Genomic DNA, 15836 nt, shown 5'->3' on the forward strand with positions numbered 1-15836 from the left:
TTGCAATAGTATTAAAATATGGTGTTATTAGTTCTTCCACTACTGACAACAATCAGTTAAAAAACATTATCCACTGATATCACCACTGAAATGTGCAAACTTTTAACAGTTATCTCACTTCAGTGTTTTTCTACTAGTATCTCAGAATGTTATTATATTATTATGAACGTTAAATAAGTTATTGTGCCCTATCCTCATTGGTTAATGTTAACCAATAGCCTTAAAGCATTAGATATGGATACAACACTCATATGTTTCCATCTAAGGCTAATGAAGTTGTTCTCAAAGCATCTCTACAACCTACACATTGCATATTTTGTGCTTATTTAGTAAGAAAATGAAGTCTCAAAATAATGTTTTATTTGTCGTCGCACTACTTTGTGGTTTGCAACTTTAAATTCCTGGAAATCCTTTCTTGTTGCCCAACATCCCGGCGCATTTCCCCCAACGCTCCATCAAGAGGTCAAAAGTTAATGTACGACTTTGACCAGTTTACTGCAAGTTAAAGTAAAGCTGCTAACTGAGATGTGTTTTTAGTTTGACGTGATTCAGCTGTAGAGCGTGTGTCTGTTTGCTAATTAGATGGAAGAAAAGTGCAGGAGATTCACTAATGAGAGGAACTGGGTCACCGTTAAACCTGCTCACATGTCCACGACTTCCTTTCACATAGAACACTTTTGTAAATAATAGCCCGGCATGAGCTCAGGTTAAATAACACACCGACACCGAGCGCCTTTACTTTATTAGTTTATTTTGTCCCAGATTCAAGCAACACTCCGTTTACAACTCCAGCTCATACATTCAAAGACAAACCATGTTTATTTTTTGTTTATGTACACTTTAACTGCATCCTTATAAATACCATAAATAACAACAAAGGAATGGATTTAAATAAATAAATACTCTTTGGGACTAGTCTTCTCGTGTCTGCTGGTGGTGCCCAGCACCTGTAAAAGTCTCATAGCAAGGGTTCAGATTCAATATCTAGATTTCTGCTCTGTTTACCCTGTAGTTCTATTCCTTCAAGTCATGAATTAGACTGTATCACTGGCGGAAAAACATAAATACAGATATATATGTCCACATCAGATACTGTAAGTGACGCAGTGAAATTTCTGTTTAACAACTAGCAAGTAACAAAATTCAAACATTAAAATCACTAAGTATAAAATGTAACCTTAACTCTACTAAATGCAACTCTTTGGTATATTTGTGTAGATATGTTCATTTCTCGTCATGCCTGCGTAGTTTCACACCAGTAGACAGGGCCTTCAGTCCTCCAGAGGTAGGCTAAGTTAGGCTTCTGTCACTTTGAAATGCGGGTTTCCCAGACCAGCTGTAAAAACCTCAATGAAAAGAGATCCAAAAAAAGTACAAATGATTTGGGATAATTGATCTTTGAGAAACTAAACCATATTCATGAATAATTTAACTATTTCTTAAAGTGAGAGGATGTCGACCATGGAGGGGAAATTCATTTGAATCATTCATGTTGCTATTTAAGCCACTAATATTCTCCTATAAAGTATTAAATATAGGCTTAAAGACGCATCATATGTTGATTTAAACTCCTAAAATTACAACATTTCTGACTAAGCTGACAGAAACGGGAAAGTTACAGGCATTGGTGATTTGTGCAAAAGGGGTTGCAAGTCAAGTCTAATACATTCAGTGTAGAAACACACTGCTTTTCTGACTGATTGATGACTGAAAATGTGTTCTTATAAATTATGAAGTCAGTGTGAAAAGAAGAAGCAACTTCAATGAACTCCTCAGTCTTTTCTAACAAGGTCTGGTCTTTTTCTTATATAATCTATAATGTTAAACTGGACTCACGCAGAGCAAGTGAAGGGTAAAAACTTGGAAGTCAGCCCATGATCCCGGAGCTCCGGGGGCTGGACGGGTTGGACGAGTGCACGTTCCAGGGGTCGTGGATGGACGGAGCTAGTGGGGTCTCCCGGGACACGTTGCGCCCTTCGTCCCCGGTCTCCACCTCCACCTCCAGGTCGGCGTCGTCCTCCTGCACGGCCCGAGAATCCGATCCCTCCTCCGTCTGGCCCAGGTAGACGTTGTGAGGGTCCGCGGGATCCACCACCCGGTTCCTCTTCTCCCGGTGCAGCAGGAGGCGCTCCAGCGGCACCGTGTTCTTCTTGGGCAGGAAGAGGGCGGTCTGCGGCAGGTTCTGGCCCGCTGAGAACACCTGCCGGGAGCCCTCCAGGTTGAAGAGGATGCCGGTCCGGATGGAGTAGTACACGTCCCGGTTGTTTTCCAGAAGCCTGTGGTTGAACAGACAGTCGTCTTTGAGGCAGATGGGCTGAAAAAGAGAAGCAGAAGGACACGGTTAGACGAGCTTTACGCAAATAACCGTTTTTGGGTTTTTTTTGTAGATCCAAAACCTCAAACATCGGTTGTATTTGTGAAATTTCATCAGAGACGTTAGTTCTTTTTCAGATGTAAGGAACGAACCTTATTTTTCCAGTTGTAAGAGAAATGCACTAAAACAAATTTTAAAAAGAAAAAGTTTGGCAAAAATGCTTAAATGCACAAGAATAATCAGTTTTAAAGTGGACAAATACTTATCCGAGTCGAATATTTCTCAAAATTTCTAACGCAAATCGCTTTTCTCGATTTTGATTTTCCTTATTCTCTTTCTACCTACATTCTCGTTTGATTAATTTCTCTTTTTTTTTGTCTTGAATCAACAGTAGAAAACCTCTTAAAAAGAATAATTACAAGAACGTTCAGTTTCTTGACTTGATATCAAGGAAACTGAGAAAAAATTCAGAAAATTTTGTGCGTAAAACCAAGGAAAGCGGTTGGAACTCCCGCATTGTTGGAAAAAATGTATATCTTTATCAAAAAGCTTTGTCGATTTAGTTAATAGTGACAATGTCACTGTGACAATGTGTCTAGAAAAAAATAAGGAAAATAAATTATTCTCAAGACAAAGTGCAGTGCGTTTGTGGGTAGAAGTGATGATAAAAACGGTGCGTAAAATCTCACTGAGTGCCAAATGAACAACACATAGAAATTCAGTTTTGTGCGGGGGATCGATTTAGTCCGAAGTAACAATTAGGCGAATTTTAAGTACTTATTTGCTTACAGAGCTGAACGGATTTCCCTCCAGATCCATGCACAGGTATCGGCTGCTTTTGACGCCGAGGATGGCGATGCGCTCCCTTGTTTCAGCTTTCAGTAAAATCACACCTGCAGATTAGAAAGAGCGAAGAGCGCACAGAGTTAAAGACAGAACTTTATGTCGACACATTTGGAAAAAAAAAAAAAGGTAACCGTGTCTTACTATATGAAGTCCTGGCTGTAGTTTTGCGCACGGTGCCATCTAATTTGATCTCCAAGTAGAAGTTGTTGAGGTCTGTGGATGTCTGCAGGTGAACGTATCTCCTCGGGTTGCCCCAGTTGGATCCAACCAGCGGTGACGGGTTCGGGGCCGCTTCCCCGAGAGGAAATCCCTGCAGGACAGTGAGCAAAAGCGCCAGCACGGTGTCTCTCATCCCCAGTCTTCTGTTGACGTCCATCCTGGATCAATCTGGCGGTTTCCACTGCGAGCTGCTGGAAGTTTTCAGATGCTCTGTTGTCCCAAACTTTGGAGACAGTTCCTATTTAAAGCCCCCCGAGTGCCACTCCTGCTCACATCCTTTGCGTAAAAAAAAAAAAACAACAACCAGAAACTCGCCCCCAAAGCAGATGTGCGGGTTTGCTGCAGCGGAAGGGCCACTTCCACCTCTGTCTGTTTATCCCCATGCTGTGGGTCAGACAACAGGACTCTTATTTTTGGGTACACGTCTTGACTCATCCATTTTAAACTAGGAGTGTCTCCAAATAGAAAGTCGTATTGGGCAATATAAATAATAAGCAGGATGTATTTTCAAATCCAATTAGGAATATATTTTCTGAGATTTTAACTGATTTTGATCAAAACGTGCATAATGTAAAGCAAGTCCAACCTCCTATGTATCTAACATAAGTTTAGCCACACAGGACATGTACTTATAAATCAGTTTGCTGTCTTTACGCACCTGCACAACTCAGCATTTGCACAGTTTCACCAGCAGAAGGAGACACTGCCACGTGTTTATCAGTTCTACTGGGAGACTGACGTTTGAGTTGAATGGCAAAAGTCTACTCTAAGATGCTGGAGTTTGAGCAAAGGAGGCATTACACTGGATGTAAGTCTGTAAAAACCGTTCAGCAGCTTGCCCTTAAAACAAAATGTTTTTCTTGAAAATTAAACTTAAAACTGACTTCCTGTTTGAGGAAGTCAGAAAATTAGTGCATATAAATCTACTGTTTAAATCACTAATATTGCTGTGTTAAAGTATAATTTGGACCTACTTAAGTTGACTATTTCCATTTATGCTTCTTAAATGTTTTATTTTACAACCTTTAATTTGTAGAATAGTTTGCATAACAAAGAAGCTTATGGTAACCTTAGGAAACATTATACACATTGTTCAAGATTAAACCAGAACCTTTTCTTCTCTGTGACCTTTTACGAAGACAGTAATGTCCATGGGTTGTTTGATTTCCAACACAGAGTGAATTGTCTGAAAATTAAACTACTAAAATACATGAAAGTATCAAAAAACTATAGAAATAGACTGAGCTTACACATCTAATGTAAAATAACATTAAAAGACTTTTTTCATATAAAAATAACGTGTAAACTTTTGTCGTAATTTCACAAATAGCTTTAGCTTTATATCTGATATTTAATATTCTAAATATATTTCTAAAATTAGATGCAAAAAACTGAAAAACAAGTGTTTTTATTACTTCTGTTTCTTCAGTGAGATATTTTGTATGATTACAGTTCAGTTCACTGCAGTAATAAGCCTCATTATTTGTATTATTGCATTATTTAACCTGGTTTATAGGCATGCCATTGTTTGTTAGTTTTTACATATAAATATACTTCCAGAAAACATTTAAAAACCAAAAATGACATATGATTTCATGCAAAATTAAGGCTAAAAATTGTTTTGAAATGTATTTTTAATTTATTTTATAGTATTTTTGGTGCCCAGCTGCTAGAATGTTAGTTTTGTTTTGTTTTGTGTGCTATAGGCCCTTGTTGATCAGGTGTAACAGCCTGGGCCCCTCTCTTTGGTGACCAGCTGAGAGTCCTTCTAGCCTCTAACTGGTCACTCTACCACAGCTGATATTGTTGTGGTGGTCCGGCGTATGGCTTAACCCTCAGGTTCCTCAATATCGGCGAGTCAGTCCGTCTCTGCTTCTTCCTTTCCAAGCTTTAATGCTTAGAATCCTCCTCAGACACTGTGGGCTCCACATGTGCAGAGAGCTGGATAACAGCAGCAGGTCTGGCTTCATGTTGGCGATGACTGCATCTGATGCTTCTTGGTCTTATATTCCACTGCACTCGGTTGAGTCTCCACATGTACCATCTCTGGGAGAGGCTCACTTTGTACCCACTAAAGTTGGGTTTTGTTGTCACTGGTGATGAACGCAGGATGCATACTGGATCTCCGCCTTGCCACTTGGTTGTGATTTTGAGGATTAGGAAGGACTTACTCTGCTGCCTCCATCTCCCACAAATCCTTCCGGGTGATATTCTGGTTTTCCACACTCTCCCGTTTCACCCAAGGGCCATGTTTGGCTTCCATCACCGCCTTGGCAAACCTTATTGACTCCTCCTGCTGGGGATTTCAGGCTCGACCAACTTCCACCGCTCCAGTGAGGATGCCTGGCTCCAATGAGGTCGTCTTTCACCGAGCCTTATCCTCCTCTTCCTTGCTGGACTCGGCCCACCATGTCTCCACAGTGGAGAGCAGATATTGCCTGCGGTCTTGGCAGTCCAGTCTCTTCCTGTTGTCAGGATTGAGGTGACACTTCTGATCACAGAGTCATCTGTGGCCTCGCTTTGGTGCAGTGTTGCTGCTCTAAAAACAGCCAAATCATACCGTATGTACAGAGAACATTCATTGTAACCTAGTGGATCCTTTTACTTGAATAAAGTACAGAAAAAAAAACATCAACCAGTTAAAAAAAACAAAACAAACTTTTATTGGTATCTCAGGAATACAGTAGACTGCTGTGCACAGCACATACGTACAAAAATAAAAGGAAAAAACTTTAATATCCTTACTTAGCATTGTCTGTTTTCAGAAACGAATAGCTGAAGTTTGTTTCTTCTTAATTTACAGTCATCAGCAAAACCAAAACTAAGGCAGAAGGTGAGGTATATGAGAACAGAGGAGAGGAATCGAATGGAGGCTCACTCCTGTCAGAGTAGGAGTTAAAAAAAACACATGAAGCACACACCCTTCATCAAGCTCAGGGCTCAGGCATGCTAATAGTCCATTAAACATTATAAAAAAAGATATTCCTCACCTTGACTTAATTAAATTTGACCTATGATAAGCTGTGGAAAGAAAAAAAGAGACAACAGATAAATCTGAATAATTTTTTTGGTCAAAGCTGAAAGGTGAGAATTTCCTTTTTAGACACAAACTTTTCCTCTTTTAGGCATTCAGCTCTATTTCTGGACTGAAAATCTCTTCTTTACGCTAGTTTATAATCAAGATGTCCTTAATAAGGTGCTACTAGAGACGTTGGACATCTTGATTGCGTGGTGGGTAAGAGAAGTGCTCGTTGCTGTGCATGCACAAAGTTCACTTCCAAGCCTTCCTCAGATGAAACTGCTAAAAATGTAGATTGTGTTTGCCGTTTCAGCCAAAAAGATTTTTTTTAAAAAAGGATGACCGTTTACTCCCGAGAATAAATGTACATCAGTGGTACTACATGCAGCCTCATCTACGACAGCAACAAGTCTTTATCATCTTTTGAAACTTCTGCTTTGCGGTGTAGCCTCGGCACTCGCACAAAAAAAATATATCCTCAGAACAAAAAGAGATTTCGGTGTGAGTAGAATACTGGTGTGAGTGGATCTGTTGAGCAGCAGGTGATACTGTGTCGGAGTGGTGATTTGGTGGGTTTTGGGGTCGGGATGGTTCGTCCTGAGGAGGCTGTGGAGACGTACTGCAGGACCGGAGTGCAGCAGGAGTGGCTCTGCTTGACTCTGCTCCTCACACACTGCATTAACTCTGCAGATGTCCCCTCCCTAGAAATATCCCAACACGAGTACTTGGAAAGGGGAGTGGACAGCGTGGTGTGGAGCTGCATTTTAAAGAGGTGGAGCTCCTTTAAAGAGAGGGATGTATCAAAAACGTCACAGACAGGGAGCCATAGGAGCTACGATTCTGTACCTGTCAGTTAAAGGGTCATCAGTTCACTGAATTGAATAAATGTAATCATTACATAAAATGTTTGCTGCATCAGAAAGACACTTTAAATCCATATTACACCGGAGCACCGCAGCCACTGGGGTTAGGGCCAAGGCTGGTCAGTGACTCTGACCTTGAACTAAAAAAGGCTGAAAGGAGAGGAGGAAGCTCCGGGGTTACAGCTGGAATCCCAAGGTCCCTGCCTACTGGGTGAGCTGTGGAAGGGGGGTAAAGGGACGGGCAGAGGTGGGTAGCGGGGGGGCCGTAGAGCTCAGGTATGTGGGAAGCTGCCTGTCATCCTGGCAGATCCACATTCCTGCAGGGGGTTTGACGAACAACAAAGACAGTGGGCCTGCTCCCTCGCATACGTCTTTCCTGGATTTAAATAGTCCTGCTTCCTCTCACACAAGAGCGGATGGAGGCTGACGGTGAAGCGAGCTGCAGGTTTTTTTAAGTTAACAGCTGCAGAGATTACATGGCTAGATGCACTCTGTAAGACTCCCAGGAATTCTCAGAATGAGGCAAGAAAAACATCTTTGGAATATGTAACGAGATATTTGCGCCGACTAACCGTGAGTCTGCAAAGCGCGGCACGCTTTCAGGCTTTGCGAAGAAATTGCTGCTATAAATATCTCAACTGAAGGTAGAATTTGCGAACTTTCTGACCTTCTGTGCCAATGTTTTACCATTCAAATTATGAAATTAAGCTGAAACCTAACAGAAATCTTACAGCGTGTATCTAATCCACCAACTGCTTTGTCCTTTAGTCCTTCGAAACACTTGACTGACTCATCCCTAATTGCGTTTAAGACCATTCGACTTCAGCTCCCAACACCTCGCTGCCACTGCAGTGCTGCTGCAGAACACACAGGGCACATAATCCTCCACCAAACACACCGACACAAAGATGAACCGAAGAAACAAACGTATGGAGAACGGCTCTCACCAAAACATTTAGGCACCATCATCGATGGTTCACTGTGCAGCCTGAACTATTTTTGCCTCCTTCAGGCAACTGCGACAAAGCAGCGTCAAAAAGCTCCTGAATTCTTCTTGTACATTTGCAGCTATTTACATTGGTTTCCATTGGTTTTAATGGACAGTAGACATCATTTTCAACAGCAGCTAAAGCTTTGCAAAAAACAGCAGCCCACTTTACTGTAGGAGCTCTGTCCAAGACAATGTGCAGGAACATTTCTGCTGTGCGCTCTATCCGCTCAGTCGATTCTTGTGCAAGCCAGGTCCAAACAAAAATGTTCTCCATGCTGGGATAGATAAGTTTTCCACCCTGTTTATTTGCTGGCGATGCCACACAGTCAAACTCATGGCCGTGTGCCAGGCTCTATGGCTGACCGCTCTCTGGTCTCAACCACAGATTGTTTATTACTTAATCGATCTAATTACAGAAAAGAAAATAAACCAGAGATAGTCAGCCCCCCCTTCCCCTCCCCTCCCCTCCCCTTCTGAGGCCCTCTCCGGAGCGTCAGCCCTATTTCTGACTCCAGTGGGTGTCTCTTACATGCAAGTTTAAGGGGGCCACAAGTGGGAACACCAAGGCACCTTTAAATCGTGCAGCAAAGGTAGTGCATTTAAGTTTCCCCCACTGCCGGACATCGATAATCGAGCAGGGAACCATCAAGCGCTCAAAGGCTTCAAAAGTAATGATAAACTTAGCAGATATTTGAGCAGAAGTCCATGCATCCCTTAATCTAGTAAAGTGGTTCTTTGAGGTAATAAAAAGTATTAATTTCACTCTTTAAAAGCACAGAATATAGCTCATCCTCCATCTCAAAAAAAGGAAGTGACACGTAGTTCGGTTACAGCAAGCACCAAGGTAAAGTGAGACAGGCAAAGGCTTCGACTCCCCCGTCCATAAAAACAATAAGCAGCACAGTATGGCATACATATACAAAGATAGCTATCCAAATATACATATATATAACAGAATAAATATTTGTGTTTTCTTTCGCAGTCCATGGGTGTGTATATCATGACTATGCATTTCTATATTACCTGGAAGAACATCCACATGTGCAAATTACTCAGTTATTGCCAGTTTCTCTCATAGTCGCGGGAGGAAATGTGTGACAGTCATGGCGGTGGTGGCCTTGTTGCCTCTCTTTACGCGGCCATGCTTGCTGAGGGCGATGTAGAAGCCCTTGTAAACAAAAGACTCATAGGCGTTGTAGTTGTTGGGCAGCAAAGTCTCCTTGAACTTGCACTCGTCCCTGAAGACTCTCTGGAAAAGGCCAAGGAAAGAGAGAAAGACAGCAGTCAGTCAATCACGCTGGACGGACATCACAACATATGCATGGTTTCCACGTGACCTTTACTCTGGCGAGCAGCCTGCCTAGCCAGCATGCTTTGAGGGAAACAGGAGGAGGTGGCATGTTGTTGCAAAAGAAATAGCCTTTTCAAACGCAGACGGCAGCCTCCTGCTTTTAGTGCTGAACTCATAAAATAAATCTCAGGTGTGCTGACTGACTGAGTGACCACATTAACACGAATCCCGAAGAGAAGAGCAACTGAAAGAGCTACGACCAAATTTTAAACAGAACAGAAACACATTGTGGTTGAATCAAAGTATACATTGTACTCCAAAAAAATCCATAAAATGCCACATTTACACAACAATGTAGAGTCAGGTTTGCTTTGTAATAAATGATCATTTGTGAGAGGTACCAGAAAGTTCTAGCACCGTGTAGAAACACTTTGTTACAAGTTAAAGTCCTGCATATTTATAACCATAAAATATACTCACAGTACCAGAAGTAAAAGTATTTATCATGCAGAGTGGCTCAGCATATCATTCGATTACACTCTAAACATTATTTAATGTTGCAGATGGTGAAAGTGAGGCTAATCATAGCTGTATACTGCTGATATTAAACTAATAAATTTGTTATATTTTTGACTGAAAATCTAAATCAACAAAGCCAGAAGTGACTAAATGTGGAGATGCAAGTACATTTGCTTATAAAATGTAATAGATGTAGCAATATTTTACTCACTTTAAACCTTTTAAATATGCTTTTGTAACAACTTTTCTTAATTTAAGAGCTTCTGGTGTGTTGAACTCTTTCTGAAAACCTGAGAACCAAGTTATGACTTAAATCAGAACCTGCCCTTTCAAAGAATAAGAAACAAGCATGAATCTGAACCTTAGAGTCGGATATTCAACGCGGAACACAAAGCTGTTGGATCCTTCATTGTAAAATTAAAATCTAAATTTACTTATTATATAATGTCAACTAACAGGTTTATCACTAAGTAACAGGACATTTATTAAATACTAAATGTAATATTAAACACACACCCGAGATTGATTTAAACTTTGCCTAGAATCAGATTTGACTTAATAATGTTCCCATTTTTCCAGATTTTCTATAATATAAATATGACTGAGAACAATGCTGTAAACCATGTTTCTTTGTATAAAACCCCCACTGCATTATTTGATGCCGTTGGTCCCTAAAAATACATGATTTTCACAGAGACACTTGCCTTTGATTTTGCATCTGAGGCTTTAAACAGCATGTCAGAAGTGACCTACTTTTATAGACCCAGTCTGTTTGTAGTGTCACTAGTTTTACTGTGTGATTGTTATGAGCAGCTTCATGGGAAATAAGAAAAATATGCAGATTTAAGTGGTGGAAGATTTACTCAGATACTGATGCTACTTTATATTTCCTCCTGGTGGAAATATTGCATCTTTTTCTAGTTTTTTCAGAACCTTGGTGACTTTGCAGAATGTGTATTGGCAGCTGCTGCAAAAATGAGCAATTAAATCCCATTTTGCTTGCACTGGAGTACTTTGACACTGCAATATTGCTTCTTTTAGTGGAGTAAAGGATCGGACTACTAGATTGTGACCCAGCTCTCTCCTATGGGGCTCCTTGGACCCTGCTGTGAAGCCCCCTATCATCGGGGCATATTAATAACACAACAGCGCTCATAAACTCGTGGATGCAGCAGCAACATGAACTCGTCTTACACTGATGTGTGACACACACACACACACACACAGAGAGAGAGGGAGAGCAGTTGCGCACAGACGTACCGTTCCGTATAACCTTCCCCTGCTGTTCATTGCGACAAACAGCTCACTCCTCACTCCGAACAGGCTGATCACCCCTCGGTCCACGGTGGAGATCTCTATCAGACCTGGACGAAACACAGTGTTAAGATGTGGGGGTGGAAGCAAACACGGGAGTCACGCTGCGACTGAGAGGGGGACAAAGTCGAGTAAAACTGGCCTCTGCAGCAGTGATGGGTGTAACCTTGCAGGTGCACTGCGACTGGATGATGCTCTGTGCGCTCAATTAGCGCCGTGACACTTTTGCATGTCAGACATTAAAGCTCCACTGCGCGCTGAGGACGTGTCCTGCTGCAAAGGAGGGGGACGCAGGGGGTAAAAATAAGTTAGCGTCTAAACCGGCTCAAGCATTCATGTCATGTTTTTGGCTTGGGAGGATATTTCGCACTGCACGGATGCAAGCGAGGCTCAGTACACTGTTTTTGCTTTCGGAAACTTTCAACCATGCCGACACGTCTGATTAAATATCATGCAAAGACAAGCGAGGCGGCTCTAAACTTTTACACAGCCTGCGTATAGGGTTACACTCTTTTTTTTTTTCTGGCCAGGATGCAACTCACTGTATTGGTTCTCATTGTGTGCACCGTTTATCCTGCCGTCCGGGAGCACCTGCAGGTGAAACCCAATGCCCACGTTGCAGTACAGCCGTCGCACTCTTTTGATGCCCTGCAAATAGTCACTCTCCCAGTTCAGCTCCGATTTCCCCCCACTTATACCCAGATAGGAGCGGGAGAAGAGGGTCTCCCACTTCTTTTCCAACAAAGTCGCATTAGTCCTGCTCGGAATCGGGTAAGACGAAGCGATTCCCCACAGAAAAGTCCACAGTACAATCACTGCTGGCAGCGTCCAGTGCGTCCTGGCCCCGCTGGACATGCTGTAGTGGCACCTTTGCGCAGAGGCCATCCAGGTTACCTTTGGGGCACGTGGTCAAAGTTACCTGCCCTAGAAACGCAACTCTTCTTGTTTTCTGTCCTTTGGCATGGTGGTGGTGAAGGCTTAGTTTGGGATCAAGGCAGATCAAGGCCCCATAGCCCGAGATCTGAGCAGGAGGAGGAGGAGAGGGACAGAGCGCGTCGGAGCTTGAATTGGTGTCGGTGGCGATGATCATCTTTCGCCGCTCCGAGCCTCTGTTCAGGCAACGCTGGCCTTGGAGGGGGGACTACCACTCACCCGCAAAAACCAGCTCACCTTGCTACCCCGACTCTCACATCCTAAAATGACATCACTGTGACTTCACCGCGGCAACCCCCCCATCAAAAGTGGGAGATGGGAGGAGGAGGAGGAGGAAGAGAGTTACAGGAGCCCAGCAGCAGCAGCAGTTCTGGTGGGAGTGATGGGGGCTGCTGCGCCTTCAAACAGCGCCAAACAAGCCAGACAGGGCGAGGAGAAGCGCGTCCTGTGGCGCATTTCAGCATAAAAACCTCCTCGGAGGTGTTGCAGTTCCAACACTCCAGTGAGCCCCTGAATCAGCTGATCGACCAGAACGATCAGATTTGGGCTCAACCCTGAGGCCTAGAATTTACAAAGCTACACAGAGGACATTAAGGACAAAAACGCCATGAAACTATTTTATATTATTATTATTTTCCACTTAACTGAGTTAGATTATTTTTGTTCAGTCCTGATCACCAATATTCATTAATTTTATTGGAATTTAACCTTTTAAATATAAGTTTGTTTGCATGTTTTTTTATTTCCACTGTCCAGGACATGTCAATAAATAGTAAATAATAAATACTAAATAATAAACAATGCTTATTCTAATGCATTAATATTTTATATGCAGCATCAGAGTAAAATATAACTACAAAATATGCATTAATCTACAGGAATTTAATGCTTTGAAAGTCATTTTGATTTCGTTGATTTAAAAAAATAAATAAATAAAAAACAACAAAAAGCACCAAGAGTGAATTATTTTCCACACAATGGGATATGTTAGTGATTACCAATTAGGCAGCATCACATTTAAAAACAAAATAAAAATCACACTTAAGACCTTAAAGAAAAAACATGAGTCAAAAAAACAGAAGCTGTCATAAAATATTATATTTTTTTAACTGTTTATCACTGCAAAATATAAACACTTTATTGAGTAAAAGATAGATAATAACTACAAACAGTTCCTGTTTTCCTCATTTCATATATCACAAAATGCATGTACAAGGTTGATTTTAGTCCATGTATTAAAGCCAGAAAATAATGTAGGCCTCAAAGTCACCCTTGCTCTGCTAGTACGTGATATTATTTTGAAGGCAAGCTAACCTAGTTTCTCAGTCTTCCTCTTCCTAACTGGGACGGCTTGACCCGGCTCTTCCTCACATGGGAGACCTGTGATAGGGTGTGTGTGCGTGTGTGCGCGTGCGTGTGCGTGCGTGCGTGCGTGCGTGTGTGTGTGTGTGTGTGTGTGCCTTTCATTGGCGTTGAGCAATCATGGGATGGATGGATGGATACAGTGTCCAGAGCCCAAATCGGGACGGTGGTCATATGTCCTGGCAGCCTGCTGCCTTATTTAGAAGGAAGGTGTAAAAACAGTCACAGCCAGTCACAGGAGAGCAAATGGCAATCCTGTCTGACACTTCCTTAGCTGTTTGTCCAGGAAGTTTACACAACCAAATATTCTGCCTGGTCAGATTGCGCGTTATTATTGTAAGTAACACACCCTGCAACTAACATAAAAATATAACCTGCGTGAATCAAATACGTGACATTGTTTTGTGTAACCCACTAAGAGCAGGTCCAGAAATAAAGTGCTAAAAGATATATGAGCAGAGATCTGTGGTGTTGGTGATCATAATTAAGAAAAAAGTAGCATTTATTGTGGAACATATACCAAATTTTGCTTCAACCCTCCCTAAAAAGACCCTATATTATCAAATTATTGTGTCTTATTTTATAATAAACTGGCTTTAGGACCTCTTATTCTACATTCATAAGCAACACAGTCTGAATTTTCAACAAATGGTTTATAACATACTGCAGTTGTAACCAGATGTAATGAATTTTTGAACAATTCCTTGTAGTATTAAGATATAAAATATAATATTGTTCAGCGTTCTGAACTTCTTTAAGGGTTGAAGTGTTTTGGTGTCACTCTAAAATATGCATAAAACACTGTGAAATTAAAAATAAGCTGAGTGCACTGGGTTCCGACCCCCTTTACATCCCTGTTTGCATCCCGTCCTGCTGCTGCTGCTGCTGGTGGGAGATGAATCCTTGGGGGAATTCCTGGGACGTCACAGAGCACCGAGCTCTGAGGCCCCGAGGTGCTTTCTGCTGCCAGGGAGCCTCAGGCCCACCTTAGCAACCGGAGAGGCCCGGTTACTGATAAACAGCAGCAGCAAGGAAAGCCATGACGGAAAAACAACAAACAAACAAAACAATTTTACATATTTATATCCTAAATTGTGAAGAATCCTGTCGTGTATATTGATGTGTATGTTGAGAGGCATGAAAAACCTGTTTTAAATAGCATAACTGCATGAAAATATATGAAGTTACTACATAGAAAATGTATATAATCTAAAAATAGCAAATATTGAAGAATATTTTTTTCACTATTAATACATGATTATAGATTAATACTTGCAAATAGTCTAAATAAAGTTAAAATGTTAACCTGTTATAAATAGAAAATGTACTTAGACGTGGATGCACTAGTAGTAGGGTCATTGCGGGACTTTTTGTATCATAGTTGACATTTTTGCTGTTTTCAGGCCTAAAATCAAGATGGCCACCTATAACCAAACACCACATGGCATTTTTACAGAGAAAGATTCTTCTGAATATTTTACATACAACTGAGTAAAACAGAAATTGAAAGTTATTTATTAAGATATTGTAGTTAACATGTTGACATGTCATAAATCCACACTTGACTCACACACTACTTTATATTAAATAACTCAGAAAGCCTTGGAGTCTTGCCAGTCTTTTCTTCAGGAGGAAATGACATCATGTGGAGCAGGTCATGTGATCTGGAATTAACACACTTCCTTGAGAGGTGTTTTTGTAATGAGGAACTTAGTTGAAAGTGATTTCTTGGACACAGGCACAATGTGTTATCTATCTGTCTGTCCGTCTGTCCTTCCATCCATCCATCCATCTATCTGACCAATAGATTTAGTGAAATATGATGGTGTCAAAATTGTCCCTCTTATTATACACCCTGTAGGTGTGGAAAAATGACCAACTCTCACAGCATAAAACACGATGCACAGCTCAGTATCTCTAGTTTTTCTTGGGTGTTATTTACCGCTAAGAACTACTCCTGGGTGTTTTGTCAACAATAAATCCTTCTGTCCTTGAATGCCGGAGATTTTTTGAAGATACTTTACACGTGAACACGATCAAGTCTTAGACTCTGGCCCTTGATTTGGTCCAACAGTCTGTAGAAACAGACACACACAGAGTGGAGTAGATGCAAGTGTAGTGGAGATAATGTTATTCTAGCTGACTTAACTCATTACAACCATTCA

At 41.4% G+C, this 15836-nt stretch overlaps 2 protein-coding genes across 3 annotated transcripts; both read right to left on the reverse strand.

The window, feature by feature from the left end:
* Nucleotides 1-734: 734 nt before the first annotated feature.
* On the reverse strand, nucleotides 735-4685 carry fgf23 (fibroblast growth factor 23). Of its 2 annotated transcripts, XM_023293299.3 has the most exons (4): nucleotides 3302-4685; nucleotides 3104-3207; nucleotides 1837-2314; nucleotides 735-1336 (listed from the first exon to the last, which is right to left on the reverse strand). In XM_023293299.3, the coding sequence occupies exons 1-3, from the start codon at nucleotides 3534-3536 to the stop codon at nucleotides 1868-1870; spliced, it is 786 nt and encodes a 261-aa protein (XP_023149067.2). In that variant the 5' UTR covers nucleotides 3537-4685; the 3' UTR covers nucleotides 735-1336; nucleotides 1837-1867. The 2 variants fall into 2 exon arrangements, with proteins under 2 accessions (XP_023149067.2, XP_023149066.2); XM_023293298.3 differs by having other exon boundaries at nucleotides 735-2314; nucleotides 3302-4682.
* A 1333-nt stretch (nucleotides 4686-6018) lies between these two features.
* On the reverse strand, nucleotides 6019-12700 carry LOC111584042 (fibroblast growth factor 6-like). Its single transcript, XM_023293294.3, has 3 exons — nucleotides 11919-12700; nucleotides 11323-11426; nucleotides 6019-9501 (listed from the first exon to the last, which is right to left on the reverse strand). Exons 1-3 carry the CDS (start codon nucleotides 12259-12261, stop codon nucleotides 9325-9327), a joined length of 624 nt encoding a protein of 207 aa, XP_023149062.2. The 5' UTR covers nucleotides 12262-12700; the 3' UTR covers nucleotides 6019-9324.
* Between the last annotated feature and the right edge of the window lie 3136 nt (nucleotides 12701-15836).

Source organism: Amphiprion ocellaris, chromosome 21 (assembly GCF_022539595.1).
Source record: "Amphiprion ocellaris isolate individual 3 ecotype Okinawa chromosome 21, ASM2253959v1, whole genome shotgun sequence".
NCBI classification, from domain to species: Eukaryota; Metazoa; Chordata; class Actinopteri; family Pomacentridae; genus Amphiprion; species Amphiprion ocellaris.

Coding starts and splice junctions, on each gene's coding strand:
- LOC111584042 (XM_023293294.3), bottom strand. CDS start 12,261: ATGGCCTCTGCGCAAAGGTGCCACTACAGCATGTCCAGCGGGGCCAGG. Junction 11,427..11,918: donor ACACAATGAGAACCAATACA/GTGAGTTGCATC, acceptor TGTTTCGTCCAG/GTCTGATAGAGATCTCCACC. Junction 9,502..11,322: donor GGGGAAGGTTATACGGAACG/GTACGTCTGTGC, acceptor GGCCTTTTCCAG/AGAGTCTTCAGGGACGAGTG.
- fgf23 (XM_023293299.3), bottom strand. CDS start 3,536: ATGGACGTCAACAGAAGACTGGGGATGAGAGACACCGTGCTGGCGCTT. Junction 3,208..3,301: donor TACAGCCAGGACTTCATATA/GTAAGACACGGT, acceptor TCTAATCTGCAG/GTGTGATTTTACTGAAAGCT. Junction 2,315..3,103: donor AGGGAAATCCGTTCAGCTCT/GTAAGCAAATAA, acceptor TCTCTTTTTCAG/CCCATCTGCCTCAAAGACGA.